The sequence below is a fragment of the Nyctibius grandis genome, chromosome 24, assembly GCF_013368605.1.
Source record: "Nyctibius grandis isolate bNycGra1 chromosome 24, bNycGra1.pri, whole genome shotgun sequence".
Lineage (NCBI taxonomy): Eukaryota > Metazoa > Chordata > Aves > Nyctibiiformes > Nyctibiidae > Nyctibius > Nyctibius grandis.
Genome location: NC_090681.1, coordinates 3,972,118 through 3,999,890, shown reverse-complemented (window position 1 = coordinate 3,999,890; position 27,773 = coordinate 3,972,118). Strand labels below are relative to the sequence as shown.

The window sequence follows — 27,773 nt, the reverse complement described above, 5'->3', positions numbered from 1 at the left end:
TCTCTCCTGTAAATTCAAAAAGGGGAAAAAATAGAGGAAGAGAAGGGGCTGTGCCCAAAAGGAGGGGGCTGCGAAGAGCTGCTTGGTTCCGAGAGCTCCTGCGCCGCGTCTCTGGGAATGAAAAAGGGGAAAAAAATAAAGAAAATCCCCCAACCGCAGCTGGTAAGTGAAAGGTGGGGAGAGGCCGGGGACGGGGGAACGTGTCAGACGTCGCTGGGGGAGTGGGAGCGGAAAGGCATGGTGGAGGAGAGGCACCCGCAGCACACGGTCCACAGCACCTTCTGGATCTCCTGGTTCCTGAAGGCGTAAATGATGGGGTTGATCATGGAGTTGTAGGTGGCGGGGAGGAGGGTGAGGTGGGTGTAGAGGGCTGGGTAGGTGTCATCCCCCAGCAGGCAGTAAACGGCGAAGGGCAGCCAGCACGAAGCGAAGGCGCCCAGGATGGCGGCCAAGGTGGCGATGCCTTTTCGGGTGGTGACGTAGTGGGACGCGGCCAGGAAATGTCTCTGGACGGCGATTTGGTGAGCGTGCCGGCAGATGAGCTTACAGATCTGCACGTAGAGCTGGAGCATCACCGCAAAGACCATGAAGAAGGAGACGGAGAGGATGATGAGGTGGTTCTTTGTCAGGGGCTTGACGATGCTGCAGGCGGAGGGCTCCTTCAGGCAGTTCCAGCCCATGACGGGCAGGAGCCCGTAGCAGATGGAGGCTCCCCAGGTGAGGAGCAACATGACGTAAGTCCTGGTGACCGTCCTCTCCGAGTAGTAGGTCAGGGCGTTGTAGAGGGACAGGTAGCGGTCGATGGTGATGGTCAGCAAGCTGCTGACGCTGGCCGTGAAGGAGGTGACCAGGAGCCCCACCGTCAGCAGGCTCATCGCCTCCGACGGGATGAAGTAGATAAAGGCAAAATGCAGGATCAACCCCAAACCTGCCAGCAGGTCGGCTGTGGCCAAGCTGCCGATGAGGAGGAACGTAGGAGCCCGGAAAGCCGGGGTGTAGAAGATGACCACCACCACGATGGCATTCTCGCAGGAGATAACGGTCCCGGAGATGCAGAGGACGACGTCCCACGGGTTCAAGGCGAGGGGTTGCACCAGAGGCTTCAGGTCCAGGGAGCTGCTGCCGTTCGTGGTCACCGACCAGCCTCGCTGGCTTCCACTGGGGTTGGGGGGCCCTTCCTCCATCATCGCTGCCGGAGGCTGACCTGCCGCAGCCGAAAGCAAGAGCAGCCCCCCTCAGCGCCCGGGCTGTCCCCGTGCCACCCAGGACAGCCCTGCCTCCCCCCAGAAGTTGTCTCCAGGAGCGGGGCAGAGCAGCGTGCTTTGGGGGGGGGTTGCTCGCTGTTTGCTCCCAGTGGGATTTTTCTGGACAAGGTGGTTTGGGTTTAATTCTTTTGCGAGCAAAGAAAAATAAATAGGGGACACACGCACCCCCCCACTGCTGCTGGGGCTTGTTCACGGGGTGGTTTTGGTGGGTAAATACGGGGAGCAGGACAGACCCTGGCTCCCCCCCCACCCCCGAGGCCTTCGGGGCTGAACTGACGGGACCCCAAGCAGCAGGTGAAGGGGGCGGCCCTGCTCCCTGGGACCCTCACCCCAGCGGGGAGAGGCACCCTCCCTGCCCCGCCGTGCACCCCCCAGCCGGGGGGGATCCCCCCTTGCCTTGAGGGGGGGGGCACCCGGGCAGGCAGCACGGCTGCCCCTCGCCCCCCCTTCCCATAGCTCTGTGCTTTGCCCGAGCAGCCTCACGCCCCCCTCCCGTGTCCGTGGCCCCCCTCCCGTGTCCGTGTCCCCCCTCCCCAGTGCTCGTGTCCCCCTTCCCGTGTCCGTGTCCCCCCTCCCCCGTGTCTGTCCCGGGGCCTCCCGTGTCTGTATGGCCCCTTCTGGTCCCTGTGTCCCCCCTCCCGTGTCCGTGTCCCCCCCCCGCTGTCTATGTCCCCCCTCCCGGTCCCCGTGTCCCCCCTCCCGTGTCCTTATCCCCCCTCCCCGGTGCTCGTGTCCCCCCCCCCGGTGCCCGTGTCCCCCCTTCCCGGTGCCCGTGTCCCCCCCACCGTGTCCCGTCCCCCCCCCCCCCCCCGGTGCCAGGCACTCACCCGCCGCGATGCTCGGCCCCGGCCCGCCCTGCGCTGGGCTCCCGGCCTGCGGACCCGCTGCCATGGGCGCCCCCCAGTTATAGCGCCCGAGCCGAGCCGGGGGGGCCGGCGGAGGGGGGTGTTGGGGGGGGGTGACTCACCGCCGCGCCCCCCCCCAGCCCCGTTCGCCCCGCTGTGACGTCAACGGCGCGCCGGAGCCAATCAGCGCCCTGCGAGGCAGCGCGCGCGCCGCGTAGTATCACACGGGGACGGAGCGGCCCATTCATAAAAACACCCCCCCCCCCCCGCCCTCCCACGCCGCCCCCGGGACCCCCCCGGCCCCGGTGCCCCCGCAAAGCTCTTGCAGGACCGTGCTGCGGGAGAAGGGGGGGGGGGGGGCGCCGGCTTCCCCCCCCCATTGGAGAGGTTTGGGGCGCTTTGCACGCTGGGGATGGGGTGGGGGGGCGCTGGGTCCGCCCCCGCAGAGCCGGGGGTGCGCAGCCCCCCCCTCCGTGGGTCCCCACGGCCCGGCTTTCCCACGCGGGTCTGAATAATTCATGGCCGGGAGAAGCGGGAAGGGCTGGTCCGGCAGCGGGGGGGCTGCGGGAAGCGGGGGGGGGGCTGGCAGGGAGCCCACCGCCCCGGGGGAGGAGGAGGAGGAGGGAGGAGAAGGCGTGCGCACCCCCGGGACCCTACCGGGACTCTCTCCCCCGCGCCGGTTCCTCGAAGCCCGCTGCATTTCAGGCCTTCCCAGGCGACCTTCCCCCACGGCGGGGGGTCAAGGGGGGCGAGTGTGGCCAGTCCCGGCCCCGCTGCCAAAGCGTGGCGGGTCCCGGGGTGCCCGGGCCGGGCTGCGGCGCTGCCGGGACCCCGAGGGGGTCGGGGGCCCCCGGTGCTCCCGGGCACGGCTGCAGCCGCCCCCCCCCGAGCACGGCCACGGGTCGGGAGGGGTTCGGCCCGGCTCGGCCCGGCCCGGCCCGGCGGGAGCTGTTCGCGGTGCTGAACGGTCCCGGGAGCGGCCGGGACCGGCGGAGGGACCCTCCGCAGCCCCGAGGAGGGTCGTGGTGCCCCGGGGGGATGCGGGGGCTGGGGGGTGTGCGGCGGTGCGGGACGTGTGCGGTGCGGGGCGAGCGGGCAGCGCGTGTGCAGTGAGTGCAGTGGATGCAGTCAGTGAAGTTCAGTGGGCGCAGTGGGTGCAGTGGGTGCAGTGCCGTGGGTGCAGTGGGTGCAGTGAGTGCAGTGCGTGCAGTGGGTGCAGTGGATGCAGTGCCGTGGGTGCAGTGGGTACAGTGGGTGCAGTGGGCGCAGTGGATGCAGTGGGTGCAGTGGGTGCAGTGCTGTGGGTGCAGTGGGTGCAGTGGGTGCAGTGGGTGCGGTGCAGTGGGTGCAGTGAGTGCAGTGCAGTGCGCCCAGCCGAGCAGTGCGTGCTGGAGCGCAGCGCCCGGCGCTCCGGAGCCCCCCCCGGACCGGCGCATCCCCGCCTTTCCCACGGTCACGGGGCGCCGGGGGTCGGGGGGCTGCACCCCTGGAGCGGCCCCCCCGCCATGGGCAGGGCCCCCCCCACGGGCCGGGCCCCCCCGGGGCGGAGCGGGACGAGGCGGGGCCGCCCCTGCCCGCCCCCCGCCGCCCCCGGGGCCGCCTCCCGCGGGCGCGCATGTGCCCGCGGCTCCGCTCCGCTCTCCCGGGAGCGCCGCAGCCGACACCTCCCGCTGGGACCGGACCGGGCCCAGCCGAGCCGAGCCGAGCCGAACCGGGCTGAGCTGAGCCTGGCTAAGCCGAGCATAACCGGGTCGGGCCATGGCCCCGCCGTGCGCCGGGGCGCTGCGCTGCGCGCTGCTGTGCGCGCTGCTGTGCGCGCAGGGACCCGCTCCCACCCGCGCAGGTAGGGCCGGGGAGCGCGGGGGGGCCGGGGGGGTGCAGCTTTGGGGTAGCTGAACTTTTTGGGGGGGTTCTTTATTTTTTTCGGGGTTTTCCCTGGCCCCCGGCCCCCGCGGGACCCTCTCGCCCGTGGTGGGACCGGGAGAGCCCCGCTCCCTCGGCTGGCCCCGGTTTGGGGGGCGAGGGGCCCCCGCTGCTGCCCCGGGGACCCCCAGGAGCAGGAGGGGTGCCCTGCGTGCTGCGGGACAAGCGGGGTGCGGGGTCCAGCTCCCTCTCCCCAGAGCGGGGGGATCTCGTGGGTCGTGGCGGTTTCCACGGGGGAGCGGGGAGCCCTCAGCCTCCTGCAACTAATTAATCATTTGCATTAATTATGCAAACCCCCGGCTTGCTTCTGCTCCCCTTCTCCCATCCCCCAGCTGCTCACGGGTGATGTTTCCACTCCGACTTGTCCCACCGGGACCCCCCGCGTGTTCCCAGAGCACCCACGGCGATGGGGCTGCCCTCAGCCCCCCCCTTTATTCCCTTCTCCCTCCCCACACCTGACCGCAGGAGCGGGAGTTGACGACGTTGCGCTCGAAACGTCTGTTCCTGCGCCTGCCGCGATAAAAATAACTGAAATTATAAACCTGCCTGAAACCCTGGCGAACAAAGTCCTACTTTCCCATTGGCTCCCTGCAGGTCTCTAAATGCTGGAGGAAGGGGGGCCCCGGCAGCGTTCCCACCACGCCGTAGCCATGGCAATGGGTCCGCAGCATCCCACTTTGTGCCTTATGCCACCAGTTGCCCCCTTCGCTTTTGCTATGGGGAGCGCTGGGAGAAGGGAAGGGGCCTCTGCTATCACGGCCCAGGGAGCCAGGAGGACCTGAAAAGCTGGGGGGGGGGGATGGGGACTGGAGGTGCCCACCCCAAAGGGAGGCGGTGTGGTGGGAAGTCCCTCTGCCAAGCGCTGCTGGCAAGGAGGGGGTGCAGCCGGCGCGGTGAAGCCAAGCGTGAGGCTGGGTGGGTCCCTGCGTGGCAGAGACCCTTGGGGTGTCAACCCCTGGGGGTGCCAGCCCCCAGCACCCTCCTATGAGCCCCTGGGGGGGGGTGTTTGTCCCTTGAGAACCTCAAATGTGTCCAGGGTGGGGAATAGCTCCCGGCTCTTCCCTGGGATGGTGCAAACGCGGGTGTGGGTGTGGGACGCGGCGAGGTGCAGGCAGGGCCCAGCCGCGCTCCCCGCTGCAGCCTCCCTCGCTGACAGTCATGGCTGTAAATTAATGATGAGATTGTGTGTGGGGGGGGGAAGAGCTCGTAGCAGAGCAGCTCTGTGAACACCCAAGTGACTCACTGCCATTGCTGGGGTGATGGGGAGCGGGGGGTGGTCCTGCGGGACGGGCTGGGGGGGCAGAGGGGTGACAATGCTTAAATAACCCCACTGGGCTGCTGGGAGCAGCCAGGCTGGTGCTGCTGCCTCGTCTCTTTTTAACCTCCACCAAAAGGTTTGGGGCTGGGGTGGGCTTGCCCTGGGCTGCAAGTGATGGGGTGATGCCCTGGGTGGCCGTGGGTGCTGGGATGTCCCCTCTCCGGAGAGCTGGTGATGCTACAAACACACCCAGGATGGGTCTGTTAGTGGGTTTGGTGCTGCAAGAGGTGCCTTCATCCCTCCTGCTGCATGGTGAGAAGTCCTCCTCCGTGGAGCAGAGGGTCCAGCCCTGACCCCAAATCACAGGGGGACAGATGCTGGCCCAGACCTCACCCCTTTCCCCCGGCTTTGGCAGGAGAGTGCGGCGAGCTGAGGTCCTGCGAGACATGCACGGCCAGCACCCACTCGCCCAACGCCACCGGCTGCGTCTGGGTGGGCTGCGGGACCCCCGAGGAGCCAGGTGAGGGGGCTCAGCCGTGCAGGGAGGGGACAGCAAGGGGCTCCCACAGAGCTTACTCCAGGCCTCTCACCTGCCACCAGCCTTCCCCAGCCCCTGACACTGGGCTGGGGCTGTGCTGGGATGGTGCTGGCAGCTCAGCACCCTGGTCCCAGCTGCTTTCCATGGTCAAGGTCCATCTCAGATTGTTGCCCACCCCTGGGAACGAGTCCTCACCATCCCAAACCCTTGGGTGCCCAGGGCAGCCCTGGGCCCAAATGCCACTGGTTTCACTGGGTGCCCCCACGGGCTGGTTTGCTGGGGGGGGGGTCTCTTGAGAAAACCCCCCTCCCTCTTCCCGCAGAGATGGGGAGCTGCGTGCAGAGAGGGGCGGCCGCGCGGGAGACCTGTGTGCTCTACAACGCCAGCACCCCGTGCCGAGGTAACCCCCTCCCCCTGTGAAGCGGACCCCCCTGGACCCCAACAGCCCCCCGGACACAGCAGCCTTCGGGACAGAGGTGCTGCCGTGGGTGCCGGGGCCATGGGGGTAAAACCCCATCCCCAGGACAGGGACGTGGGGCAGGGGGTGCACAACGATGTCCCTTGACAGCCCTTTTCCCCCCCTTCCCTCTGTTCAGCGCTGAAGTCCCCCACCAAAGAGCCTCCACGGTCCCATAGCGAGGAGCCGACAACGCACTCCCCAAGTGAGCGGCTCTGGGGGTGCGGGAGGTGGTGGGATGAGGTGGGGGGGGTCTGGGTGCCCCAGGGGACAGCGGGCAGTGGGATGGGACAAGCTGCATCCCGCCGTGTGATCGCATCCCCTCGGGAGGGAAGAGCGGAGCCGCCCTTGGGCTTCCATCCATGGAGCTTCAACCTCGGCTGTGCCCCAGGAGGTCCCAGTGCCACCCCCAGGGTCACAGCTTGGTCCCTGTCCCCCCTTCCTGCCCCGAGCGATGACAGGATGGGGCTGGGCGTGGATATACCACCCTGCAGCCCCCCCAAGAGCCAGCCCTGCTGCCATCCTTGCCGGGAAGAACCGTCTCCAGTCGGGTTGGAGCAGGGGCTGGGAGAGGAGAAGGAGCCTCTTCCAGGAAGCTGGAACTGGAGAGCACTGGGCTAATTACAGTGGGTAACTGGAGCCCGGAGCCCTCTGAATTATTGATCCCACCGGGATCCGTTCGCCGCTGGCTCCTCTCCCGCGCGGTGCCCGCTGCTCTGGCACGGGAAGGGGCTGAGCCCATCCCAGCACCAGCGTGTCCACGGGGCCACCCCAGCCCCGTGCAGATCCCAAATCCCCTCTCCTTGGTGGGGGCATTGGTACTCCAGGGATGCCAACAGCACCCATAACCCCCACCCTATTTTCCCCCCTCCATTAGGGACCAGCACCACCAGCGCCCCGTTGACGGGCAGCCCCGAATTCCACCCGCCGGGCTTCGACACGGCCAGCTTCATCGGCGGCATCGTCCTGGTGCTCAGCGTCCAAGCCGTCATCTTCTTCATCATCAAGTTCATCAAGTCCAAGGACAGCACCTACCAAACGCTGTAAGGCTCCCACACCCCCCCACACTTGATGGAGAGGGTGGGGGGGACACCAAGGGCTTCCAAGCCCACCCTTGAAGCCAAAAAGGGGGCTCAGCCCCGGTGCGTGGGGCTCCGGGGCCCGTCTGGCCGTGTCCTGTCTCGCAGCTCAGTGTTGTCTCCCGTGGCTGTTCGTGCCAGTCTGTGGGGAGGATTTAGGGGACGGAGGGGCTCGTCCCCCCCCGCCTGTCCCCTCCCCGGTGTCCGGCTGTCCTGCCACCTCCTCTGTCTGGTGCTGCCTGGCTCTGAGCCCTGTGGGGAGTGCAGGACCCCCAAACCCACCCCCCTGAGCGGAGCCAAGTGGGGGCCTGTTGCTCTTTGCTGTGTCTAACGTGGGGGGGCCGTGCCCCGTCTCTCTTCCCTTGCACGCTGCCAGAGAGGACAACCAGTAGGTGCTGGGTGCCAGCGGCGATGGGGAGGGGGCTGCCCCTCTGCACCCCCCCAGCCTCGCCCTTCCCTCAGGGGGGGCATGGTGTGGTTTCCCGGCTGGTTTGCTGTTTTCCTGGGAGTCGTTAGTGGTGGAAGGGAAGGGGAGGTCCCCCCTCGCCCCCCGGGGGTCCCCCTCTCGCCCCCCTTCCGTGCACAGAGCCCTGGTGGGGTGCAGCCCGCGCACGGCCCCTTGGGCCATCCGTGCCCCTTCTGTCACCGGGCAAAGTGTACCCGCCCCCCCCCAGCCTTGCGGCGGCACAATGCAGCCCCCCCCCCTCACCCCTGAGCCCCCTCGGCAGGACGGGAGCTGCAGGGCCCAGTTTGGCCCCAGTTAGCACCCAGCAGCTCCCCTCCTCACCCTGAGCCCCTCCTCTGCTACACCTCCTGCCCCATCGCCTCCCCACAGCCTTGGGGCTTGCTGGGGGGGGGGGTTGGGGTCCCCTCTTTCCCCGATCGGTTCTCAGGTGCTTTTCCCTTCAGCATTTCGGCTGCAGCCCCCAGCCCCCTGCTCCGACCCCCCCCCAGCCACTGCCCACCCCGGCCCCCCCCCAGCCCCTCCGTGCCCACTGGGGGAGCAGAGCCAGGGCCTTGCTGTGTGCTTTTGCTGTGCCTCTGTGTTGCTGGGGGGGAGTGTGGGGGGTCCCCAGCTCCCCCCCACCTTTCTGTGTGCTGTTTTGGGGAGGGGGGTGCGTGCTGTGTGCTGTGGGGTGAGTCTTGTAGCTCGGGCTGCCCCAATTAAACTCTGCGAGGTGGCGTCTGTCTCGTGTCCGGGGGCGGGGGGGGTGTAGCTGGGGTGGGGGCACGGCTACAGAAACCCTGTGACCCCCATTTCTCCCCTGCAGTAGCTCCCACCCAGGTCCCAGGTGCGGGGCCAACCCTTCCCCATGGCATTGCCACCCACTGGGGCACCCCCGCTGTCCCCTGCTCCCTGGGGGGGGTATGGAGGGGCTGGACCCCCCTCCAAGGGCAAAGCCACCCGGGGGCCGTTCTGCTACGTGCTCTTCTCTGTCCGCTGCACCAGGATCTGAGGCCACCACGTGCCCCGGGCTGGGGACATGATGCCCTCGTCCTCCCCAGGGAAGGCAGAGAAGAGGCCAGCGCTGCCGGTGTCCCTGCCCGGTGCCACCATCCATGCCCGGTGCCGCACTGTCCCCCCCCTCACCACAGGGTCCCTGCCCGCACCACAACTATGCAAAGCTGGCTCTGCCCCGGGCTGCTCTCTCTGCCCTGGGGGGGACCAGGGTGGGACATGTCACCCAGGCCCATCCCCTGTCCCCAACAAAGCTGGGGATGCTCCCAGGGGGTGGGTTGTACCCAGTGTGGCTGCAGTTGCACCCTCCAGCTGCTCCCTATGGGGGCTCCTGGACATGGGGGTCCCATCCAGCCCTGAATGTCAGCCTTGGGGTCCCCCTGCCATGCTTGCCAGGAGCCCGGGGGACCCAGGGCACAGCAAGGGACACGTGGCCGTGGCTGGCAGCAGGGGTGGCCCTTTGCTGGCCAAGCCCCCAGCCCCACTCCAGGCAGAGCCTGAGCCAGCACAGGGGGGACAGGCCCAATAAAGGATTTTCCTCCTATTTCTGGTGTCCGTGTCGTGGTCACCCGTCACCCATCACCCCCAGAGCCCGAGCGGCGGTTGCTGCCCCGGGAGATCTTGGTCGCAAACCCCGTACCTGCAGCTGGGGACGTGGCTGTGACCTGCCCACAGGCTGGTGTCAGCAGGTGGTCCCGAGTGACTCCAGTCCTCCCAGTGACCAGGGGAGGGGAACCAGTATGGGGAGGGGTGATGCCATGCTGGAGGCTGGAGCAACAGGACATTGTCCCCTCCTGTCCCGGGGATCTCACCCTGTTGTGTCCCCCTTCGTGGGGCACAGCCCCTTGCCTGGCCCCGGGGGGCTGGAGTGGGCTGGGGCTGGAGGAACTGGGGGAATCGCTGAAATCACCCTGTGCAGTGGCTTGTCACCCTGTATGGTGGCTTGTCTGCCTGTGCAGTGACTTGTCACCCTGTACAGTGACTTGTCACCTTGTAAGGTGGCTTGTCACCCTGTACGGTGGCTTCTCTGCCTGTATAGTGGCTTATCTGCCTGTACGGTGGCTTGTCACCTTGCACAGTGGCTTGTCACCCTGTACAGTGGCTTCTCTGCCTGTACAGTGACTTGTCTGCCTGTATGGTGGCTTGTCACCCTGCACAGTGACTTGTCACCTTGTAAGGTGGCTTGTCACCCTGTACAGTGGCTTCTCTGCCTGTATAGTGGCTTATCTGCCTGTACGGTGGCTTGTCACCCTGCACAGTGGCTTGTCACCCTGTACAGTGGCTTCTCTGCCTGTACAGTGACTTGTCGCCTTGTAAGGTGGCTTGTCACCCTGCACAGTGTCTTGTCACCCTGTACCATGACTAGTCGCCCTGTACAGTGACTTGTCACCCTGTACCATGGCTTGTCACCCTGTACGGTGACTTGTCACCCTGCACAGTGGCTTCTCTGCCACATTATTTCGGCTGTGACAAGTGCAGGGAGCGAGAACCGGCCCCGGGCCCCCCCACTTTCCCTTCCTCTCTCTCCCCTTTCGCAACCGGCCCTTTGCAACCGGCGCCCGCCGGGGAGCAGGATCCGCCCGGGGGGGCCGGGCGGGGCTGCCGGTGACTCAGGGCCGGGCCGGGCCGGGCGGAAGCAGCGGCCGGTGCCCGGGGCGGAGCGGGGCCCGGTGCGGGGCGAGCCCGGCGGGGAGCGGCTCGGGAAGGAGCCCCGGGGAGCGGGCGGACCCTCCTGGGGCTCGGTAGGGAGCTGTGCCGGTGGGGAACGGGGCAGCCCGGGGCGGGGTGCGGGCTCTCCCGGTGGGGAACGGGGCAGCCCGGAGCGGGACAGCCCGGTACAGGCTCTCCCGAGGGGGATTTAGGGCAGCCCGGTGCGGGGCACGGGCTCTCCCGGCGGGGAATAGGGCACCGTGGTGCAGGGCAGCCCAGTGCTGGGTGTGGGCTCTCCCAGTAAGGAGCAGCACAGCCCGTGCAGGGTACAGGCTCTCCCAGTAAGGACCAGGGCAGCCCGGTGCTGGGTGTGGGCTCTCCCAGTAAGGACCAGCACAGCTCGGTGCAGGGTACAGGCTCTCCCAGTAAGGACTGGGGCAGCCCGGTGCAGGGTACGGGCTCTCCCAGTAAGGACCAGGGCAGCTCGGTGCAGGGTATGGGCTCTCCCAGTAAGGACTGGGGCAGCTCGGTACAGGGTACAGGCTCTCCCAGTAAGGACCAGGGCAGCTTGGTGCAGGGTACGGGCTCTCCCAGTGCTCTCACTGGTGTGAGCCCCTCCGGTGGGTCTGGCTGCCCCCAGCCATGGAGGTGCCAGGGACCCCCCCGGTCACCGGGAGCTGCTGGCAGGACCCGCTGGCGGTGGCGGGCACGACGGGGCGGCCGGTGTGCGGGAGCCGGGGCCGGGCGGGCGGGCGGCGGGTGCTGAGCGTCGTGTGCGTGCTGGGCCGGGCGCCGGGCGCCTGCCCCGCGCTGCGCAGCCTGCGCGCCGCCTGCCGCCACCTGCGCGCCCGCCTGCACGCGCTGCCCTTCGACACCCTCGCCCTGGGCCACACCGACACCCTCGACCGCTTCTACAACGCAGGTGAGGCTGCGCCCCGCGGGGCTGGCACCCCCCGACCCCGCTGTCCCCCCTCGTCACCCCGCTCCCAGCCCAGCCGTTCCCCGGCCCCGCGCCGGGGCCGTTCGCTGTTTGCTTTCCTGCCTCCCTCCTGTTTGCTTTCCGGGGTGGGTGGGTGTTTGCTGGGATCTCTCCTCCTCCCTGGCATTAAACACACGGGGGTGATTTCAGAAAGGGTTTTTTTTTGTGGAGGGTTTGCTCAGGGTTCAACCCTATGGCGGGGGGGGGCAAGTGGGTGCCCCTCGCTGTGGCCTCAGGTGCTGTGATGGCAGAAGCAGCAGCTCTTTTAGGGAGGGGTGACACATGAGGGCTGCAGACCCCACAAACCCGGTTCCCCACGAATTCGGGGTCTGGGGGTCGGTCCTGGAGCATCCCCACCACCCTGCCCGCAGACGTGGCCGTGGTGGAGCTGAGCGACTCCGTGTGCCAACCCTCCCTCTTCTACCACCTGGGCGTCCGTGAGAGCTTCAACATGTCCCACAACGTCCTGCTCTGCTCCCAGGCTGACCTGCCCTCGCTCCAGGCCCTGCAGGTGAGTGGGGACAGGGACAGGGACACCCCAGCCCCCCCCGGGTGCTGCTGCTGCGGGGTGGGAGTAGCCCCAGCGCCTGGAGCATGGGTGCTGGCAGGAGGGGGGTCTCCATCGCTGAGCTCCCACGGTGGCATCCTGCTCTGGCAGTGATTTCCCTGTGCCTGGATGGGGATGAGGGGGTGGCTGGGGACCCCAGTGAGCCCTGGAGCAGGGCATGGGGTGCTGGGTGCTGGGAATTTGGGAACGGGTGCTTCTCCCTGGGAAAAACCCGTCTGAATTGTCCCCAAATGTCACCCTGGGGAGCACCCGTTTGGAGACCCCTTCCCTGGGCTGGGTTTGGAGGAGAAGTCAGCTGCGTTTGCAGCCCTGCCCGGGGTGGGGGGTCCGCAGGCGTGGGGGCAACCTGAGCTTGGAATCAGCAGGTTTCCTTTGCTGGGGACGCTCGTTCCATCCCTCCTCCTTCCCCCTCTCTCCTCAGGACGACATCTGCCACAAGAACTCGGTGCGTCTCTCTTCTCTGTGCCCGCTGTCGCGATGTCGGGGGGGTTTGAGCCCCTCTCTCCCCCCGAGCTGCCTCTCCCCAGCCTCGGAGGGTGGACATTGCAGACAGGGAGCGAGACCTCTCCCCAAATCTGGGTTGGGGGAGTCTGACTCGCTCAGAGCAAGTGCCAGGAACAGCAGCAGGGAGAGGGGTACCCAGTTTTGAAGTGTTCACTCTGGAGCGTAATGATGGCAGTCACATAAAGCTGGTTTGTTTTGCCCTGCTAATGACTTATGGAAGGTGGTTGGGTTAATATGGTCCGGGCAGTGAGGGCAGGCTTGGGGAGAGGGGGCTGGTCCGTGACACGAGCAGGGGGGTTCTCAGCTCGCCTGGCACAGCCGCTCACCCCTTCTCCCCTCCCTCAGGACCTCTGCAGCAGCTACACCTTCATCCCCTACACGGTGACCCCCCACAACAAGGTCGTCTGCTGCGACGCTGGGGCTGGGAAGTGCCTGACGGAGCTTTTCCAGCCTGGCTTTGGGACAGAGACCTTCTGCACCCCGCTGGCAGCCCGGCTCGGCCAGCTGCTGGAGGGGATCCCCACTGACTCCTGGTACCGCTGCGGGCAAACCCTGCGTGGGCTGGCAGGGCTTGGCAGAGAATTGCCACCACCCCAAAAAAACCCACCCCACGTCTCTGCCCTCCCATCCCCAGCGGGTATTTTCGGGAGACGCTCCGCCGGGACATCCGGAGGGCGCGGGAGATGTACCGCGGGGAGCAGCTGCGCCGGGAGCTCGCCCGCATCCAGCGGCGCCTGGACAGCGTGGAGCTGCTCAGCCTGGACATCGTGGTGAACCTCCTCCTCTGCTACCGCGACGTGCAGGTGAGGGCGGAGGGCGGCGAGGGCCTGGGCACCACCTCAGCACCCTGGGGGGTTGCTCCACAGCCTCCCTGTGCTCGGAGGAGTTTGACCTGTGTGGGGAGAGCATCACCCCACGGAGCTGGGGACGGGACGGGGGTCACCGGCTCAGCCCCCCCCGCAGGATTACGATGCCATCGTGTCGCTGGTGGAGACCCTCCAGGCGCTGCCCACCTGCACCGTGGCCGAGCAGCCCAACGTCCGCTTCCACTACGCCTTCGCCCTCAGCCGGTGAGCGGTGATGGAGGGGGGGGACACGCACCCCGGGCACCCCATGGCACGGGGCTGGGGGGTCGGGGGACCGAGGGGACATGCTGGTGGTGCCATTTGCTTAGCGCCGGTCGTGTGGGCACAGGCGTAACCGTGCCGGGGACCGGGAGAAGGCCCTGGCCGTGCTGCTGCCCGCGGTGGAGCGTGGGGAGGGGGCTGCCCCCGACCTCCTCTGCCTGTGCGGCCGCATCTACAAGGACATGTTCATCGGCTCCGGCCTCGCCGACACCGAGATGAGGGAGCGGGCGTTCTACTGGTGAGGCTGGGCACGGGGCTGGGGACAGGGCTGGGGGCCACCTACCTGCCCGTGCCCCTGGCCGGGGGGTCTGTGGGGGCTCTGGGGCATTCAGCCCCACGTCCAGCCCCCTCCAGCAGCAGCGCAGAGGCAGGTGATGCTAATTCCTGCTGGGGTTTTAATATTTTTAATTCTTTTAGGGTTTTTTTCTGGTTTGGGAGTGCTCCCCCGTCATAGGGAGCAGCTCCAGAACCCCAAGTTTTGGCTGGCAGGGGGGTAGTGGCAGCAGCCGTGCCCTCCCTGTCGTCTCTGCCCAGGTACAGCAAAGCCTTCGAGGTGGAGCCGAGCCTCCACGCGGGCATCAACGCTGCCGTCCTGCTCGTGGCCGCCGGCCACCGCTTCGAAACCTCCGCGCAGCTGCGGCAGATCGGTGTGTGCCCCCACGCGGGTCGGGGACAGGGACCCACCGGGTGATGGGGACCAGGACCCACTGGGTGCTGGGGACCAGGCACTGGGGTGCATCGGTGTTGAGGCACCCTGGGAGCACTGGGCATGGGGTCCCTGATGGAGGGGTGACGGGCTCCTGCTCCCGTGTGCAGGGGTGAAGCTGAGCTGCCTGCAGGGTCGCAAGGGCGGCCCGGGGGAGCTGCGCTATTACTGGGACGTGGGCTTTTGCCTCGGGGCTGGCATCTTGGCCAACGACCTCAGCAAAGTCATCCAAGCCTCGGAGAAGCTCTACAAGCTCAACGCGCCAGGCTGGTACGGCACGGCACGGCACAGACCCACCTGGGTCTCCGGTCCCCCGTGTCTGTGCCCCAGGATGGGGTTTAGGGGGTGCTGGGGACATCTCTCTCTCCTCTCTCGCCCCCCCATGACCCCGCAGGTACCTGGTGTCGGTCATGGAGACCTTCCTGCTCTACAAACACTTCCAGAGGAGCCCGCAGGTGCCCTCTGCCCGGCAGGAGCTGGCTGATTTCTGGCTGGGTTTCCTCCTCGAGGCGTGCCAGCCCTTCGCTGCCACGTCGCACTGCCCGGTGAGGGACCCTGTGGAGCCAGCCCCCCCCCTGCCCAGACCCCCACCTGTCCCTGGGGAGCACCCAGTGCTCTGGGGGGTTTGGGGAGGCACCAAGCAGCCCACTGGTGCCAACCCAGGTGGGAGGCTGGGGGTGCAGGGATGCTGGCTGGGGATGTGGTAGGGCCGGGGGGGGGGGGCTCACCCCGCAGCCCCCCCGCCCCGCTGCCCCAGGTCCTGGTCCTGGAGCTCAGCAAGGTGCTGCGGCCAGCCCGGCTGGCACTGCACGGTGGCACGGAGGAGCCCGCCCTGACGCTCACCCTCGTCTGCCCCACGGAGGAGGTAGGGCTGGGGCTGGGGGGGCTGCGGGGGTCCCCACCGACCCCCTCCTCACCTGCCCCTTCTCCTGCAGAAAGCAGCATTGAGCTGGACCTTTGCAGCCGCGGCCATCCGGGGGGTCAGGTGAGCGTGTCCCCAGTCCCCCTCGCCTGCAGCCCCTCTGCCCACCTCGGTGGGCACCACCACTCCCAGCGCTGACGGGGCCGGGCCGGGGGGCTCCTCTCCTGCCAGCATCTGCAAGTGCGACGAACGGGGCTGTTTCCTCTACGTGATGGGCGCGGAGGAGGATTTCCAGCTCTACTTCCCCTCCCAGCAGCACTGCCGGTGGTGAGCGGAGGGGTGGGGGGCACCGGGACCCCCACATTGCTGGGGGGGGAGCGTGGGGGGCACAGGGACCCCCACATTGCTGGGGGGGACTCCCCATCATGGCCCTGGTGAGCAGGGAGGGGTGGGAACATGCTGCTCCTTCCCTGCCTTGTTACTGACCCTGCAGCTGGGTGGCACAGCCCCCCCCTTGTGTCACTGGTCGGGGACAGACTGGGAGAGGGAGCACCAGCCCCTCTGTGCTGGGGTTTGGGGGGTCCCAGCACCCTCAGAGGGGCTCAGCACCATCACCCTCCCGCCGGCAGGTTCTGCGACCGGATCCAGTCCCTCCTGGCCGAGCAGGCGGCGGGCGGCGAGGAGGTGCCCAGCCCCACGGAGCCCATCCTGGAGGTGAGATGGGGACACGGGGTGACACGGGGTGGCACCAGGTGGCACAGGCTCCCACCCCACATCTCTGCCCGCAGTACAGCTACGAGTACTCGGAGGCGGGCGAGCGGGTGGTCCTGGGCAGGGGGACGTACGGGGTCGTCTACGCCGGGCGCTGCCTCAGCACCCAAGTGCGCATCGCTATCAAGGAGATCCCGGAGCGGGACAGCCGGTGGGTCCCATACTTGAGGGGGGGGGTCCCAAAGGGTCCTGGGGGGACCCTGGGCAGCCCCTCACCCCGGCGTCCCGCCGCACAGGTACTCGCAGCCCTTGCACGAGGAGATCGCCTTGCACAAGCGCCTGCGGCACAGGAACATCGTGCGGTACCTGGGCTCCGTCAGCCAGGACGGCTTCATCAAGATCTTCATGGAGGAGGTGCCGGGAGGTGGGCACCCAGGGATGGGACTGAGGGGGGTCAAAGGGGCACACGTGGCCATATGTGGGGTCTAAAGGGGTGCTGCCGCCTCCGTGCCCCCTCTCCAGGGAGCCTCTCGTCCCTGCTGCGCTCCAAGTGGGGACCCTTGAAGGACAATGAACCCACCATCGTCTTCTACACCCGCCAGATACTCGACGGGCTCAGCTACCTCCACGATAACCAGATCGTGCACCGCGACATCAAGGTGAGGGGGTGGAGGGGGCATCACCCATCCTGGGGGCATGAGGCCTGACCCCCGCCGTCCCATCTCAGGGGGCACCAGACAGCCAGGAGCTGCCCCTCCCTCACCCCTGTGGTGATGCCCGACGGCTCTGCTTGAGCTCCGGAAGGTTTTCATGGCCTGGTTTTATTTTTGGGGTGCCCTTCTCGCACCAGGGAGACAACGTCCTCATCAACACATACAGCGGGGTGCTGAAGATCTCCGACTTCGGTACCTCCAAGTGACTGGCGGGCATCAGCCCCAGCGCCGAGACCTTCACGGGTGCGGGCAGCCCTGGGGCTGGGCACTGGGTTCCCCCAACGTGGGGGTGGTGGGGTGCTGAGGACCCGGCGGTGATGGGGTCTGCGTCCTCATACCCAGCGTGGGGAGAAGGAGAACCCACCCCAAGGGGAGGTTGGGTGATGGATACGGGCTCTTCTCACCCCTCCTCATCCTCTCGCCAGGCACCCTGCAGTACATGGCCCCCGAGATCATCGACCAGGGGCCGTGGGGCTACGGGAAGCCGGCGGATATCTGGTCCTTGGGCTGCACTGTCATCGAGATGGCCACGGGCAAACCCCCCTTCTACGAGCTGGGCAGCCCCCAGGCTGCCATGTTCAAGGTACCCACGGGGTTGGGGGGGCTTCCCCTGCCCTGACATTCCACCGCTGGGGTGGCCGGTCCCTTTGCAGCCCCCCGAGTGCCTCCCCTCCAGGTGGGCATGTTCAAGATGCACCCGGAGGTGCCCGAGTCCATGTCGGAGCAGGCCAAGAGGTTCCTCCTACGTTGCTTCCAGGCCGACCCGGCCGAGCGGGCGACGGCCGCCGCACTGCTGCAGGAGCCCTTCCTCGCCGGGGCCAGGAGGGCGCGGAGCCGGCCCGTGCCCCCGGCCGGGGGTGAGTTTGGGGTGGGGGGGCACAGGGGGGAGCCTGGCATGAGCTCCCCCATCTCCATCTCCATCATCATCTCCATAACCATCTCCATCATCATCTCCCCGGCAGGCGACGCCCCCCACTTTGGGCAGCGGGACGGGGACATGGAGGGCAGCGATGGGAGCAGGGGATGTTCCTCAGCCAGGCAGGACGCCCCGGTGAGGGGCACAGCGGGCAGCCCCCTGCTCCACCCCAGCGGGGCAGCCTCCAGCCACAGCGACTTGGGGTACGGCATCCTGGGACCCCCGGAGCGGGGGTTTGGCTTTCTGCCCCCCCTGCCATGCCCTAGCGCTGCACCCAGGGCATCGTGTCCCCCCCATTACAGCCTGGGGGGCTGGCAGGAGGTCCCCCATGCCCTCTGCCATGCCCGCCGCCATGCCCGCCTCAGGGCCACGTTCCTAAATGGCTGAGGTTGCATGGGGGGGGCAATGCCAACCCTCCCCACCTCCCACCAGCGCTGCCCAGGACTCGGCCGGCTCCGACCCCAGCCTGTGCCCGTCCTCCCTCGAGGGGAGCGGGGCCGGGTTCCTCCTGCGCAAGGACAGCAAGCGCCGGGCCACGCTGCACCGCGTCCTGGCCGCCGAGGCGCCGGGCATCATCGCTGCCTTGGAGGAGAGCCAGGTGGGTGCTGGGTGCCCGGGGTCTGCACAGCACCCAGGCGGAGGGGTGGGCATGGTGGCAGCCCCTGAGCACCTCCTTTGCCCCCCCCAGAGCACGGTGGGCACAGGGTTGAGCTCGGAGCATCTCGCCCAGCTGCTGAGCTGCCTGCGGGGCTACATCCAGTGCCCCAGCCAGTGCCAGCTGCGCCAGGACCTGCTGGCACTGCACAGCCGGCTGCGGGCGGAGGGGCTGAGCCTGCCCCACCTCCAGGCTCCCCTCTTCGGCTTCCAGGCAGCCGTGAGTGCCCGGGGTGGGGTGGTAGGGTGCTGGGTGGGTGATGCTGTGGTGCGGGTGATGCCCTGGCATGGTGATGCCCTGGTGTGGGTGATGCTCTGGCACAGTGATGCCCTGGCATGGTGATACCTTGGTGTGGGTGATACCCTGGCACCATGATGCCCTGGCATGGTGATGCCCTAGTGTGGGCGATGCCCCAGCACAGCGATGCCCTGGTATGGGCGATGCCCTGGCACGACTCTGCCCCTTCCAGGTGAGACGGGTGCTGCGCCAGCATCACATCAAACCCCACTGGATGTTTGCACTGGATGATGCTGTGAGCCAGGCGGTGCAGGCGGCTTTCACCGTGCTGGTGAGAGGTGGGTGGCACTGGGGGACAGCGGGCATGCAGGTGCGGGTCCCACCACCACGGCTGGGTGGGTGGAGGAGGAGGGCGGCTGGCGCAGGGTGGGCTGAGGGACTTTGGGGTGCTGGGACAGGGGCTGAGGGGGGGCCAGCGCTGGGGCAGCCCGGGCTGGGTCCAGCTGCCCGTTTTGTCCCCGTGCTCTGGGGTCTGAGGCCATCGGGCACCGCTCTGTGCCCACCGCCGCCTCTGCCCCTGCAGACCTGGGACCGATGGCCGCCTGCCCGGGGGGGGACGGCGCCAAGGACACGAGTGATGAGGATGACCCCGTGCCACCGAGGCTGTCCACACCCAGGAGCCAACCCCAGTGGGAGAGCACCAGTTCGGAGCCAGGCACCAGCCCCAGCACCCAGGCGGACACCCTGCCCTCCCTGCAGGCACCCTCGGCGCTGGTGGCACAGCTCTGCCACCTCCGCACGGAGACGGGCAGGTAACGCGTCACCCGTCCTTGTGCCTCCAACACTGGCCCTGGGTGCCAGTCCGTGCCCCACTTGGTGCCAGTCCATTCCCCCCCCCCGGGTGCCAGTCCATGCCCCCGCTGGGTGCCCATCCGTGCCCCCCACGGGTACCAGTCCTTGCCCCCCACGTGTACCAGTCCTTGCCCCCCATGGGTGCCAGTCCGTGCTCCCCTTCATGCCAGTCTGTGCCCCCATGGGTACCAGTCTGTTCCCCCATGGGTGCCAGTCCGTGCTCCCATGGGTGCCAGTCCATGCCCCCTCGTGTGCCAGTCTATGCCCCCCTTGGTGCCAGTCCATGCCCCCCATGGGTGCCAGTCCTTGCTCTGCCCCCTCCCAGGCTGCTGCAGGAGCTGGCCGAGAAGGAGCAGGAGTGGCAGCGGCTGGTGCAGCGGGTGCTTCGCTCCGGGGACAGTGGCACCGCGGTCCCCAGCCGCCCGCGGAGCAGCGGGGAGTGTGGGGCAGCCCCCCCGGGGCAGGACCGCTCCCCCCCGAGCCCCCAGCCCCAGGGAGGGGCTGACCCCCTCCTCCTCGACTGGCTGCAGGGGCACGGCACGGACCCGGCCACCACGGCCACGGTGAGGCCAGTGGCCCCTCGGAGCCCCGTGGGGGCTGGGGGTCAGACCCCGCTGGCGTGAGCGGGGCAGATGCCCCCAGAATTGCCCCCCAACACCCCCCATGACCCTCCCCCAGCTCGTCTCCCACGGCTTCACCCTGCGGGACCTCCTGGGCTCTGCCACACGGGACGACCTCTTCTACGTGGGCATCAGGTACCCCCAGCCCGTGTTGCCCCTCCTGGCCTGGCCGGGGTGGGGACAGCGGGGGGGCAGCACTGGGAGGTGCGGGGGACACGGCTTGTGCCCCCTCCCTCCACCAGCCCCCCGTGTGCCCGCAGGCGGGGGCCAGCGTACCGCCTCTGGGCTGCCATCCTGGGCCATCGCCGGACCCTCGCCCAGCGGGGAGGGGAGCGACCCCCAGCCCCAGGGCTGTGACACCACCAGGGGACACCTCCAGCCCCACGCCGGAGGGAGAAGTCGGGGTCCAGTGCCCAGAGCAATAAACAGCCACCAACGATGCCCTTGGGTGCCACTTCATTGCTGTGAAGGGTGGGGGACACAGACCCCGGCCCCGCACGGTGACGCTCCAGGCTCAGCACCGTCCCCCCGCCATGTCCCACTGGCACCGGGTGGTCCATGGCGGGGGGCCGGGGGCTATGCCCGGGGGACCAGGTTGGTTCTGAGGGGCAGCAGCGCTTCCACCCAGCGCCCGGGCTGCTGGAGCAGGCGTCCCCAGACCCCCCGCTCCTCCGCCGTCGAGTCCATCCAGCCCACGGGCAGCCCGTAGCTGCTCCCTGCCAAGAGACCACCGCCATCACCACCACCCCGCCACCCTGCCAGTCGTGGAGGGGGCACCCTGGGGTGCCCAGCTCTCACCCGTGCCCAGGCTGAGGCGGATGCCGCCCAGCTGGCGCTTGGAGAAGGCTTCGTGGTGCCAGAGGGTGAACTCGGCGCACGCCTCGGCCAGGTCCCGCGCCTGGAAGCCGTCGTACACCATGGTGTGGTTGAAGAGGGGGTTCAGGCTCCTCTTCACCACCCGCGTCTTCTGCCGGCTCGCCTTGCTGTCGTCGGGCAGCACGTAGCTGGGGGTGGCAGTGGGGTGAGGAGGGGGACACCCCCCCCAGCCCCTCCAGGTCCCCCCCAGGCTGCTGTATCCCCTTTACCACTGCACAAAGGCGTCCACGGTGCCGCTCTGCAGCGGGATGAGGCTCTGAGCATCCTTCACCCAGATGTGCAGCTCGCCCGTGAGCGGCAGCCCCCCGCCTGCGGGAGACAAGGGTCGGGGGGGGCTGCCACGCCGGCCCCCACCCCACCCCAGGTGCCCATGGGCACCTCTCACCTTCCGAGCCGGCGGGGATGAACTTCAATGCCAAGTTGAGGTTGCCCCGGCTGGTGAGGCCATCCGAGGTGATGGGCATCTGGGGAGGATGGGGTGGGTTATAGGGTGTGGATGGTGGGGAGGGTGGGCTGGGGTGGAGGGGTGCAAGGACTCACCCGAGGCTGGAGGCTGAACCACTCGGGGCTCGTGTTGGCCCAGTCCCAGGTGCCCAACGCGATCTCCACCTCCCCCAGGAAGAGGTTCCTGCCCAGGCTGTCGTGGTGCCACACCGAGAGGTTCAGGGTCCGGCCCTGCAGGTCCCTCTTCTCCAGTTTATACTGGTGGGGAGGGGACACAGGGTGAGGTTATCCACCTCCATCCCCCCTTGAATGAGGACACCCCCCCAAAACCACCCCAAAACAGGGTTAGAAACCTTGAGGGTCTCATTGAAGATGGGATCCAAGCTCCTCTTCCTCACCGCGGTCTTGCGCTTGCTGCGGTGGGATTTATCGGGCAGCAGGTACGTCTTGATGTACCTGGAGCCAAAAAAACCCCACATGAGGTGGATGCCAAGAGCAGCGTGGGCATCGCCCTGGGCATCGGGGCACTCACGGGTCCGACCGCTGCTTCTTGGCCTCGGCCAGCTCGCGGCACCGCAGCACGTGGACCTGCAGCTCCTTCTTGGCCGGGTCGTAGCGGAGGGAGAACTGGACACAGCCCCGCACGGGCACGCTGCCCAGCTCGCCCTCGCTGTACAGGCTCATGAGGCTGCCGCTGAGCTGGGGGGTGGTGGGACGGGCTCAGGGTGGGGGGCAGGAGAGGTGACACCCCCCTCAACTCCATCCCAACAGCCCCCAGCCCTGTACCGTGGAGGAGCTGAGGCTGGACACGGAGGAGCTGGTGGTCAGCAGGTTGGTGGGGGGCACGTGGCCGTTCTGGGGGGGCACCCGGCCCGGGGATGCCTGGTCCATCGGGGGGGTCCCCGGCCCCTGGAAATGCAAAGTAAAGAGGGGTCAGTACCCACCCCCCCCGGGACCCCCATCCCCACTGTGGGCTCCTGAGGGCACCCACCTCCCAGCAAGTGCCCAGTGCTTGGGCACAGCCCGGCCGTGCTGGCTTTGCACACCCTATACAGCCCCCCCAGCCCCATACAGCCCCCTCCAGCCCCCCATCCCCACACAGTCCCCTCCAGTCCCATACAGCCCCCTCCTGCCCCATACAGCCCCATACAGTGCCCCCCAACCCCATACAGCCCCATACAGCGCCCTCCAGCCCCATACAGCCTCATACAGCCCCATACAGACCCCCAGCTCCTTACAGTGCCCCCCAACCCCATACAGCCCCATACAGACCCCCCCAACCCCATATAGCCCTCCCAGCTTCATACAGCCCCCCCCAGCTCCATACAGTGCCCCCCAACCCCATACAGCCCCCCCGCCCAGTGCCACCCTCCCACCTGCCCAGCATCGGGGCCGCTGTGTGTGGAGTCGGGCTCTTCCTCGTCTTCCTCCGCGCTGGACGAGCCGAAGGGGTTCCCATCTACCGTGTCACCTGCAAGGGCAGGGGGTGGGTGGGGGGGGTTGGAGGCTGGTATGCAGTTCTGGGGGCTCCAGACCCCAAATCTCGACAGCCCTGAGCCCCCCGTCACGGTTACCTGGCTGGGCTGGGGTGTCCTGCTCCTCTGCAGGGACATCACCCTGCCGCGGGGGCTGTGACACCGGGGTCCCCTCCAGAGCCGGGGCTGTGGGGCTGGGCTGCGAGAGGGCACACAGGGGAAGGGGTGAAAATGGGCACCCCGAGCACCCCCCTCTCCCCCTGGTCCTGCCCCTCTGGGTCCCTGGGGACGGGGTGGGGGACATCCCGTGGGACATCACCCATGGGTCCCCATGCCACGGGGCTCAGGATCACGCTTTACAGGCTGGCCCCATTGGCAGCACCCTCCTGGGGTGACACTGCGGCACCAGGGCCATGGCAATCAGGGTGACCCAGGCCCCCCCCACTGACCGAGCCCATCACTGGGGTGTCGGGTACTGGCTGCAGGTGCTGCTGTTACCGGCTCAGCCCCCCACCGGGCACCAACCTGGGGCTCTGCGGGCGCCTGCGCCTCCTCTGTAGGGGGGCTGTGATGAAAGACCATCATTAGTTTCACTAACGAGCACTTTGTCCCCTCCCACCCCCTATTTATAGGGCCGGGGTCCTGGGTGGAGGACAGACAGACAGACAGACACCAGGATGATGGACAGATGCTCTGGCTGTGCCATCCCCTCTGCCATGGGTATCCCACCCCCAGCTGGGTACCGACAAGAGATGCCACCAGCCCTGGGGCACCCATGGCAAGAAACTCCGCCCCCCCTCACCTCTCCTCCGGTTCCACCACACCATCCTCCTCCTCCTCCACCAGCGGCTCGCCGATGGCCTCCAGCTCGCCCAGGCTGGGGCTGTGCTCTGGGTCCCCCACTCCTGGGGACAGCAGGTACCTCAGCAGGCTGAGCCTCGGCCCCCAGCGTCCCCCACATCCCCGTCCCTCGCCTACCCCGGGGCCGCCTCCTGCGGCGGATGGAGGCGCGGACGAGGTCGGAGCCCAGGTGGTGCCGGTGACGCTGGGCACGGGCGTCGCTGAACCAGTCCCCGGTGAGGGTCCTCAGCCGCGCCGGGTCCGACACCGACTTGCGGAGCTTGCTGGTGGCAGGAGGGCGGCGTTGGGTCCCCGTCACCCCGGGGCTGCCACCGACCCCTGTGCCACCGTCCCCATCACCCTGCCCAAGTGCTTGATGGAGCCACCACCACCGGCCCTGGGGACACCAGCCACCATCTCCCAGGGGGTTTGGGGCACCCTATGCCAGTGTCACCCACCACAGGGCTTCACCCTGGCCAGGCTCAATGGGTGCCACCATCTCCCAGGGGGTTTGGGGCACCCTATGCCAGTGTCACCCACCGCTGGGCTTCACCCTGGCTGGGCTCAATGGGTGCCCCCATCTCCCAGGGGGTTTGGGGCACCCTATGCCAGTGTCACCCACCGCTGGGCTTCATCCTGGCCGGTCTCAATGGGTGCCACCATCCCCAGGGGAAAGGGGACCCCCAGCCTGGCTGCTCTGTCCCCAAGGGTGACAGACCCCAGGCTGGCTGCTCTTGGGGGGTTCATGCTGTCCCCAAGGGTGACGCTGAGCTGGGGACCCCCCCCCCCCTCACCTGACGCGCCCTTCCTCGCGCCGGCGGAGCTGCCAGTCGCGCCGCAGCACCTCGGTGATGGCACGTCGCTCCTCCTCGGTCAGGAAGCTCAGGTCCAGCAGCGCCTCGGCCCCCAGTGCCATGGCGGGGCGGGGGGACACGGCGGGGACACCCCGAGGCGGGTGCCGAGAAGCAGGGGGGGGCTGCAGCCGGGGGGGCTCAGCGTGCCGGGCATGCACCAGCGATGCCAGCATCTGGAGAGGGACCTCGGGGCCACCTTGGGGTGGGGACCATGGTGGTCCTCTGTGGAGAGATGGGGTGGGAGCTCAGTGGGCACGTGTCCCCCCTGCATCGCACCCCAAAACACCCCCGGGACCCCCAGTGGGGGGGGTGCGATGCTGCCGAGGGCGCAGGGAAGCTCTGTCGCTCCTCCTGCTGCCAGGCCCCGTGCCAGGGCCAGGCGCTGCCCGCTGCCGGGATCCTGCCCGTGTTTGCCAAGGGTGTTTGCTCAGGGCCGGCGCTGCCCCTGCCTGCGTTCCCACGGGCTTCAGCGGGTGCCACGGCACCCAGACGGGGGGCAAAAGGGGGCTCGGCTGCCCCCACAGTGGGCTGAGACCAAACCAGGCTGAGACCGTACTCAGCTCATCACAGCTCCCAGGGCAGAGGGTGCCACGGGGGCTCTTGCCCCATGCCCGGCGTTGCCTCAGCGCTGCCCTTCCTGGCCCTGAGTTGGGAAAGCGCTGCCGGGCGCGGGATGCCCAGGGCAGGATATTGCAGCAGCCGTGGGGCAGGATCAGTCCTGGCACACCCCCCCACCCCGGGCACCCTGTGGGGACGTGGGCACCGGCACGGCTGTGGGGCTTGGGCACCAGTGGCCCTGTCCCCAGCCCCACCGAGGGTCCTGTCCCAGCCCCACCGATGCCCTTATCCCAGCCCTGTGGGTGCCCCTGTCCCTGCCCCAAGGGTGCTCTGCCCCATGGGTGCCCCTGTTCCTGCCCCACGTGTGGCCCTGTCTCAGCCCTGTCCCCAGGTGCCCCTGCCCCAGCCCCCGGGGGGGGTCTCAGACATCCCCCAGCACTGGGGACCCCAGGACCCAGCCCAGGACCCAGCACACCGGTGCTGGTGGGCACACTGGGTGCCAACCCCACCACAGCCCCCCGCCCAAACCAGCACCAGGGACCCCCCCCCACATCACACACCACGCACCCCCCACCCCACCTGGACCCCCCCACCCCAGCACCCCGCTCCCCCCACCAGGCAGAGGGACCCTGCGACACCCACCAGCACCCAGCCAGGCTGCACCGGGGCTGGGTGGGGGGTCTCAGGGGACACGTACCCGCCGTCACCGGGGCTGGGCTGATGCTGCCGCTGCCTCCGCGCCGCAGCCCGCTCGTATCCTGTTTACCGGCGGCACACGGGGGTGTCCCCCCACCCCGGAACAGAGCCGGCACCCAAAACAAGGCACCCAGGTCTGACCCAGATGTTCCTGGCCCCCGCGGGGACCCCAGCACCCACGTCCTGCGCCCGCTGGCGTGCAGAGGGGTGCTGGGCACCCGGCCCCCCCCACGCTGCACCGGAGACCAGTCAAACCAGTTAAACCTCCCCAGTAAGCCACAACTGGGGGGGGTGCACGGCCCCCCTTTTTCCTTTGCAAGCAGCCGGCCGCGATGGAGGGGGGTGATGGGTGGCCTGAAATGCCCCCCCACCCAAAACGCACCCACACTCAGCCCCCCTAAGACCCCCCTCAGCCCGGTGAGGACTCCAGGCACAGCCCCCCCGCTCCTCCCAGCCCAGGGCTGCACCCCCTCAGCACCCCTTCCCCCTCCTCCCAGCACCAGGAGAGCCCTGCAGCCCATCACCGTGGCCTCAGACCCCGTCCAACCCCACCAGCCAGGCCGCTGGCACAGCTTGGGGACACAAAGCCACCACAGAAACTCAGGTCCCAGAGCCCCCACCTCACCTGTCCCCGTCAGGGAGCGGAGCTGGGGGGGGGCTGCAGCCCCCCAAGCAGGGCGAGAGGAGCCAGCCCCCCCCAAACCCCCATCCCAGGGTGCTGGTGAAGCCCCGCCATGGGGCAAGCAGTGGGGTCAGCCCCACGGCCACCCTTACCTGCCCAGGATTGTGAGTGGGGGCGGTCACAGTGGCTTGTCCCCCCCACCCCAGCACCCCACTGGGACCCTGGTGGCGGTGGGTGGCCCCCAGTCCCCACCCTGGGCTGGGTGCTGGCGGCCCTGGAGCTGAGTCAACCGCAGGCGAGCGAACGCCTCCTCGCCCCGGCGGCTCGAAAGCAGGGACTGGAGCCAGCAGCACCCGCCGGACGGGACTGAACTGGGCTGGACTGGGCTGGACTGGGAGGCATCAGGCAGCCTGGGAAGGGGTGGTGTGGAGGGGAAGGACCCCAAGGGGGAGGGGGGGTCAAGCCAAGGGTGTGGGCACGGGGATGGGGTGGGAGACACCCCCCTGGCCCCGTCCTCGCCCAGGGGTGTCTGGGGAGTGCAGTGGGCAGGATGCGGCCTTGGGGTGCCTTATCTGGAGCAGTGCTGGGAGAGCTCCTGGGATGCACTGGGGCACTGGGAGGACTGGTCTCTGCTGGGCATGGGGAGAACACAGCAAGGCCACCCTCCCCACAGCACCCTGCAGCCCCCTCCCACCCCAAAAGCCCAGTGTGGGGCAGTGCGGGGTCCCAGGGCCCCCACCCCACAGGGTACCCCCAGCCCCACATCCCTCACCCCATAGGGTACCCCCAGCCCCACATCCCCCTACCCCATGGGTGCCCCCCAGCCCCACATCCCCCACCCCATGGGTGCCCCCCAGCTCCCATCCTGCCCAGCACAATCCCATCTTGCTCCAAAGGACCAACAGCCTCCCAACCACCACAGCGGGGGCCTGTGCCTCAGTTTCCCTCGATCAGAGAGGGAGGGCAGCTGGCATGGGGGGGGGGGCCAGGCTCCCTGCCAGGCTCCAGCCATCACCCAGGCACCCTCAATCGCAGCGAGGTGCGGTGGCAGCACCCGCCGAGCACAGGACCGCAAGAAAAGGGGATTATTTTTAGCGTGGTCTCTAAGGAAATGAGCCTTTAGCGACAGCTCTGTCTGTCTGTCTGTCCTCTTCCTCCTCTTGCAGGGCACTTGCTGCTCAGCTCCGGTGGGGACGGACCCCAGACGGATGAGGCCAGGCTCTGTGGGGGGGGACACTATAGCTCGGAGGCTGTGGTGTCCCCATGGGGCTGCTCGAGGGCTGGTGGCTCCGGGTGACCCGGGGTGGGCACCGAGCCGCTTCTGTGCGTCCCGGACCCTTCGTACCATCCACACCCAGAGCAATAAATGTTTACTGGCTGCTGGTGGGACAGGAAAGGACGTGGCAGGATCCGTCCCCAGCTCCTGGATCCCTGGACATGGATGGACAGATGGGCGGGTGGATGGTACCCGGCACCCCGGTGAT

The 27,773-nt window shown here is 68.3% G+C and overlaps 4 protein-coding genes across 5 annotated transcripts; 2 read left to right on the top strand and 2 right to left on the bottom strand.

The window, feature by feature from the left end:
- Nucleotides 1–203: 203 nt before the first annotated feature.
- On the bottom strand, nt 204–1,187 carry GPR3 (G protein-coupled receptor 3). Its single transcript, XM_068417965.1, has one exon. It carries the CDS (start codon nt 1,185–1,187, stop codon nt 204–206), a length of 984 nt encoding a protein of 327 aa, XP_068274066.1.
- Nucleotides 1,188–3,705: 2,518 nt separating this feature from the next.
- Nucleotides 3,706–9,368, top strand: CD164L2 (CD164 molecule like 2). Of its 2 annotated transcripts, XM_068418041.1 has the most exons (6): nt 3,706–3,953; nt 5,707–5,811; nt 6,152–6,229; nt 6,426–6,491; nt 7,164–7,329; nt 8,816–9,368. In XM_068418041.1, the coding sequence occupies exons 1-6, from the start codon at nt 3,869–3,871 to the stop codon at nt 8,820–8,822; spliced, it is 507 nt and encodes a 168-aa protein (XP_068274142.1). In that variant the 5' UTR covers nt 3,706–3,868; the 3' UTR covers nt 8,823–9,368. The 2 variants fall into 2 exon arrangements, with proteins under 2 accessions (XP_068274142.1, XP_068274144.1); XM_068418043.1 differs by lacking the exon at nt 6,426–6,491.
- Nucleotides 9,369–11,116: 1,748 nt separating this feature from the next.
- On the top strand, nt 11,117–20,281 carry MAP3K6 (mitogen-activated protein kinase kinase kinase 6). Its single transcript, XM_068418088.1, is given in 27 exon segments — nt 11,117–11,396; nt 11,825–11,964; nt 12,443–12,466; nt 12,871–13,058; nt 13,160–13,328; nt 13,489–13,595; nt 13,720–13,890; nt 14,187–14,299; nt 14,469–14,628; nt 14,753–14,903; nt 15,116–15,223; nt 15,294–15,343; nt 15,452–15,547; nt 15,850–15,934; nt 16,009–16,142; nt 16,228–16,355; nt 16,454–16,590; nt 16,782–16,887; nt 17,070–17,501; nt 17,607–17,763; nt 17,993–18,158; nt 18,249–18,434; nt 18,685–18,790; nt 19,036–19,264; nt 19,630–19,867; nt 19,983–20,059; nt 20,185–20,281. Coding segments are annotated over 27 exon segments (4,035 nt in total).
- Nucleotides 20,282–20,500: 219 nt separating this feature from the next.
- Nucleotides 20,501–24,586, bottom strand: SYTL1 (synaptotagmin like 1). Its single transcript, XM_068417960.1, has 14 exons — nt 24,354–24,586; nt 23,698–23,843; nt 23,522–23,624; nt 23,245–23,284; nt 22,819–22,918; nt 22,621–22,715; nt 22,031–22,153; nt 21,777–21,943; nt 21,598–21,700; nt 21,341–21,502; nt 21,186–21,264; nt 21,010–21,109; nt 20,723–20,928; nt 20,501–20,640 (listed from the first exon to the last, which is right to left on the bottom strand). Exons 1-14 carry the CDS (start codon nt 24,584–24,586, stop codon nt 20,501–20,503), a joined length of 1,797 nt encoding a protein of 598 aa, XP_068274061.1.
- Between the last annotated feature and the right edge of the window lie 3,187 nt (nt 24,587–27,773).